The sequence below is a fragment of the Xenopus tropicalis genome, chromosome 5, assembly GCF_000004195.4.
Source record: "Xenopus tropicalis strain Nigerian chromosome 5, UCB_Xtro_10.0, whole genome shotgun sequence".
In the NCBI taxonomy this organism is placed as follows: Eukaryota; Metazoa; Chordata; class Amphibia; order Anura; family Pipidae; genus Xenopus; species Xenopus tropicalis.
Window position 1 is genome coordinate 45,257,074 of NC_030681.2, and position 6,000 is coordinate 45,263,073.

General features: G+C 37.4%; 1 protein-coding gene across 1 annotated transcript in view; it reads left to right on the plus strand.

The window, feature by feature from the left end:
* The window catches only part of ttc13 (tetratricopeptide repeat domain 13), a 40,136-nt gene extending 35,584 nt beyond the window's left edge, over positions 1-4,552 (plus strand). Inside the window, exons 21-23 of the mRNA XM_002934451.5 lie at positions 1,066-1,144; positions 2,743-2,822; positions 4,114-4,552. Of these exons, the coding sequence (XP_002934497.1) occupies positions 1,066-1,144; positions 2,743-2,822; positions 4,114-4,228 (274 nt within the window). The 3' untranslated portion in view covers positions 4,229-4,552. The remainder of the gene's footprint in view (positions 1-1,065; positions 1,145-2,742; positions 2,823-4,113) is intronic.
* The last annotated feature ends 1,448 nt before the right edge of the window (positions 4,553-6,000 follow it).

The following is a 6,000-nucleotide window of genomic DNA, read 5'->3' on the forward strand; positions in this document are numbered from 1 at the left end:
CCAAATCTTTTACAAAGGATTCGGGGTTTGGCCTGATCCTAAAATTGTGGATTCAGTGTATCCCTACTAAAAACAGATGCACTGCTTCTTTCACCTAAGCCAAGCAGATAAATGCAGCTGTATTCAGGATACATATTGCATGTTTTCTAATAATTACAGGAATTCATGGGTGTAAGAAACACTAAAGACTAGGAATAGGGATTCACCAAACAGGTGAGGACAGTGACTCCTATGAAAACCAAGGACACAGCTGCTAAGTTTGACATTAGTTAAGACAACTTCTTGGTATATAAAATAAAAATTACATATAACAGAATCTTACAATGGGGCAATTAAAAATTAGTAAAAGCTTGCAGCAACAATCATTTAAGACTGCAAAAATAAGTCTCAGTAGTACAATACTAATTAAGCAGTGCTGGCCCATTGTAAGCCTGTGGTGACGCTGATCAAGAGAGACAGGAGAGAACAACACTCAAAAACCATCCCCTTAAATTAGAAGAGACAGAGGCAGAAGCCGGGCATCCACATTGAGAATGTAGGCAGCCATATAGAGACCAACAAGGTACTGTATATATTTGATTGATAAAATCATAGAAAACAATACAAAGTGGTACATGTGTGGATGACTTAGGGTACTCTGTTGAAGAAGAAATGACACCCTGGTTTGTCCATGGGGCCCTTTTGCTAATATATTAAAATGTCATAAAAAAGTGAACGGTTTGTTCAGACTTATCCCATAGCAACCAGTCAGCTTTTTGCATTCAAACAGGTGACCAGTAAATGTTACCTTTTAATTGGTTGTTATGGGTGACTAGACCTTTAGCAAATTTTACACTTCTTTTGTATTACCCCCGTGTGGAAGTAGGCCAGATGAAGAGACCAGGAGAGAGGCAACTTAGTGGCCTTTGTATTTGCTGAAATGATGGCCAGTGAAACCACATCATATGAGTAGATGTTTAGGTGAATGACCAGCAGTTCTATGCTTTCTCTGATTAATTGCTACAAATTACAAAGTTGATTGGCACTTTTACTTCACTATTAATTGTTAAACCGTTGCTTTTCTAGTGTGGTAGCGTATTCTGTCATTATGGGTGCTTTGATGGCCAGCGGGAAAGAAGTCACAGGGAAAATCCCTAAAGGAAAGGTATCTGTTTTTTTGGGGTTTTTTTATCTTTTGTTGTCTGTGTAGTAACTTGACAATTATGGTACATTTTGAGATTTAATAAGTGTAGCAGCAAAGTGTTTGTATTGGTTTATTATATACTTATTTCATTGACATAAGTGAAAAGAAACCAGGCCTGGATTTGTGGGGAGGCCACAAAGGCCCAGGGTGGCATAAATTTAGGGGTGACATGCCGTCCAGCCACGCGTTAAATGTGCTCCCATATGGAGCACTGGGGACAGGACGCACAGAAAACGTCAGCGTGTCCTGTCCCTAGAACTCTGTATGTGAGCGGAAAGGATCCATTACAGCTGGGGGGGGGCGGAGAATGGGGGCAGCCTCTGGGCGCCTTCAGTGAAATCTGGTGCTGAAAGAAACCACTTAAATACTAATTTATTAGTAGTAATTATTAGTCCTAACCTGAAAACCTGGTATGTCACAAGAATTATATATTAAAAGAACAATTGTAATGCTTCTTAAAACTAGTTATTGGAAAGACTGTGTGACACATGGACTCATGGACACATGGACTCATGGACACATGAATACAACTATAGATGGAAAATGGAGTCAGCGCATTATTTGAGTCACATTATCCCATATTCTCATTTCTTATTATGTTTGTCATTTTTAGTGTTTAGTTTATATAACAGCATGATTTACATTAAATTGCATATGCATGTTTATTGTGCTTATGCCTATGTAGTCAGCATTTTTTTTTTTATAACAATATGTACTATTATATTTAGTAACAGACATATATGGGAAGCATTTCACAATATTGCCCTGTATAGTTCCCAGTGATACATTGTGAGTGCTGTAGAAGCACCTCCACCATGTTATATTCAGGCAGGCTGTATTTGTTGGCTCTGACTCTTTGTAAAACTGCCCAGTAAGTGCCAAAAAAAAAAATCACTTTACTGCCAGATGCTACACAGCGAGCAAGGTAGAATTGCCGCTAACATGATTTTCAGCTGTTTTTTTATAAAGATTGCTTCTCGGGGCATTATTGTGATATACACCAGTATCCTGTATCAATTAAGCATTATTATTATGAGTAAATGGAGCTTGAGTCAGAATGCACCACTGGTAATTTTAATAAACATACCAGTACATATACCGGTATGGGATCTGTTATCCAGAAACCCATTATCCAGAAAGTTTTGAATTATGGAAAGGTCATATCCCATATACTCCATTATAAGCAAATAATTGTAATTTTTAAAAAATATTTCCTTTTTCTCTGAAATGTTTTTTTTTAGCAGACTTAAGGTATGAAGATCCAAATTACAGAAAGATTCTTTATCCAGAAAACCCCAGGTTCTGAGCATTCTGGATAACAGGTCCCAAACTCGTACTGTGCTCACCATTAAATTATTAGACAGGGGTGCACAGAGTATTACCGCATTATTCATTCATTCATTCATTCACAAAGCAAAAATTCTTCTGACTGGACAATGGCCTAATCCTCTGTGGATAAACCAGATAATTTGTATATTCCTAAATCAAACATTAGAAAGACTAGAAGTATTGATGAATTTATGAGATACAGAGAATAAAATGGGGTCTTATTTTTACAGCTTGCTGATTTTGAGGCAATGACAGCACCCAGCTCAGAGGCATTTAGCAAGACAGCAAAAAGCTGGATGAATCTTAGAAGGTAAATATAGTCTTGTTTCTAGAAGCAAAGAGTTTATATAACACTGCTAACCCTGCTTAAATATCCTTATTCATAGGCTCCTTATCAGTATGTCAGTTCTTGCTTTATGGGTTAATGTTCATCTAATAAAGATAATCATGTTAGTGTCTTATATAATATTATTTTGTCCTTCCCATAATATCACTGTCCCTTGCAAACCTGTATTTACAAAGGATAAGCAGATTATGTAATATCACCCTGCGAGTATGGCTATTAGCAGAGAGCAGCTTGTGTTATGCTGTTTGCAAGGTCATATGTCGAGTTTGTGTTGCTGTCAGTTAGATTGCTATCTGGCATACAATCAATAACACTCCCTGCTATGGCAATGCTGCTCAACCCTTAAGTATTCTGAAACCATGTAAAGCAGTACTGTTCACCTTTTGTGGTACGGATGGCCGAAATTTTCCTGGCTTCCATGGTGGAGGGTGGATCATGGAAACCAGTTTTGACCGCTATCTTTTTTTAAACCGCACCCACTTCAAATCACACAAATGCTTTTAAGACCATCCCCACATTATAACCAAAAAATAACCCAAAATAACCCAAATAATTGGTGCTAATTGGTTCTCAGTGCAGGAATATCATTCATATGTGAAAGAAGTTTCTTATGTCATATTAAGTCATATCCTTAAATCCATATGCCACCTCCTCCCCTGTGCATAGCACAGTAACCCCCAGCATAAAGTTACACACCTTATAAACCCCAGACAGCTATTTCCAAATGCTAACAAAACCCCAAAACAAACCTGTACTACATACAGTGGCACAATGCTGCCACTGCTCCTACAGTCTGTCTGAGGTGTGAACAATATGGTCGCCTACAGTCTGAGCTCTTACAGTTGTGAATAATGCAGGGACTTACAGCCTGATTCTGAGGTGTGAATAATGCAGGAGACAGATAATCTCAGTACTGATACCATTTAAAGCTTACACAAAGGTCAGCAGTCACATAAAGTGACTGCTGGGTAAATGTTTTTAGACCCAATTGGTCTAGAAAAAATGCTTTTGGCAGGGTCATAACTTATGTCAGTGAGTCCCTTTATAATAAGAGCAATAATAATACTGTCACGCTATTAAAAAGTCCTTGGATTTCAAGTAACTGTTGCTAAAGCACAAAGAGCAGTTATTTGTCATCATTCTCCTGTAAGAAGCTGCAAATGCAATAGCATATGCTTAAGTTTAGTCCTAAGAAAGAGCATTTAGTGACTGATTTAAACAGTTGGATGATTTCTCTATGCTTTTTCCATCCTAGCCTTTCTTCATCCTTCAAGAACCTTCCATCTGTATCAGAAACCTTCCCAACACTAAGAACAATGATTGAGGTGCTGAACACAGATTCCTCCCCTCGCTGTGACAAGAAGCTGTAAAAGGAGATATTAATTTATACAGGCAATTGGCTGGGACCTTTTGCTTCTTAAGTTATTTTTTTTAAGTGCAATTAAGAAATCAGATCCTTTACCACTTTTGATACCTTTTTATACAGATAAAAAAAACAACTGTTTTTTCTCAGTTTGTGGGTTTGAGGTCTGTCTCCCCCCAACCCCCAGAAATAGGAGACAGTTGTGGGCCAACTTTTAAGTAATGTGAAATCAGCAAAAAGCTATAAAATAAGATGTTGAATGAATGTGCTTTTAAGTGCTTTCAAGATGCTTCAGGGTTTCATCATATTAAAAAAAGATTTCTTGCATAAATGTGTCCTTTATTGTTTCTTTGGTGAGGGGCATTAGTTGTGTCTTGTTAAAGGGATTCTTATGGTGTACTTTTTATTTCTAAATTATACTGTTTACATAGCAAATAATTCACTCTGCCATTTAATTTTATTCTTTATTCATACAAATGTATTTTATTTAGCTGTAATATTGGTGTGTAGGCACCATTTCAGTGCATTGAGCCTGGTTCTGAACTTTCAGAAGGAGCCAGCGCTACACATTAGAAATTGTGACATTGTGAAATTTCAAAGTATAATATAAAAACATCTGTTTGCGCTTTTAAAAAACAGATTTCAATGCAGGATTCTGCTGGAGAGGCTTTACTAACTGATGCATTTTGAAAAAAACATGTTTTCCCATGACAGTATACCTGCTATTATGATTTTTCTGACAAACGTTATAACATAACATAAGTAGGTTGCTTCTTAAGGGCTCTGGCACACGGGGAGATTAGTCGCCCGCGACAAATCTCCCTGTTCGCGGGCGACTAATCGTCTGTAGTATGCATCTCAATGGCTAGTTATATCTTCACTGGTTACAAGGCTAGGAGCATACATTTATCTGTTATTTATTTATTTGAATTTTAATGTTTTTAAGCATTTCACCCCTGGTATCCATCACTAGCACCATGATTTTAAAGACTGGATACCATTGTGATCTAGATTTCATTTGTGCCTTTCAGAAACTGAATATTTCTGTGCTCAGGCCTGGATTGGGATTCAAAATAGACCCTGGCATTTCAATCAGCCAAACAGACCCAAACCGGGTCAAAACTGCCTGTCTGGTTTTACAAATTAAAATTAGATTCATACAGCAATCACACAATCGCCCCATGTTGTAACACCATCTCTGATGTCACTGATGACCCCATCATCTTCCAGGTGCCCGGCTCACTTAAAGGAAAACTATACCCTCAAACAATGTAGGTCTCTATAAAAAAAATTATTGCATAAACAATCTCATATGTAAAACCCTACCATTTTTATAAAAATATACTTTTTTTTAGTAGTATGTGTTATTGGGTAATTCTAAATAAATAAAATTGCCATTTTAAGGGCTGCCACCTGGGATCATAGAATTCACAGTGCACGCAAACAAACCAAGGCACACATACATGCTAGGCCCCATCAGCCAATCAGACAGATTTCTGCCTTATGCTTCCACACTACTTCCTGTTAAAGTTAGAGCTGCATTATTTCTGGTCATGTGATTTTTGATGCAGCACCCAACCCATCACTAAATGGTGGCTCAAGGGAAAGGATGTAATATGCAGTATTTACTGATATATATATTCCAATGTGACGAGATTTATTGTGGGGGTATATTGTTTCTTTAAGCTCAAAGGTGGCAACCCTAGTTAATTAACATTATTAAGAAGAGCTGTTATTAAATGCCTTTGTGTTCTGTGTGCTGACAGAGCCTAAGAAATA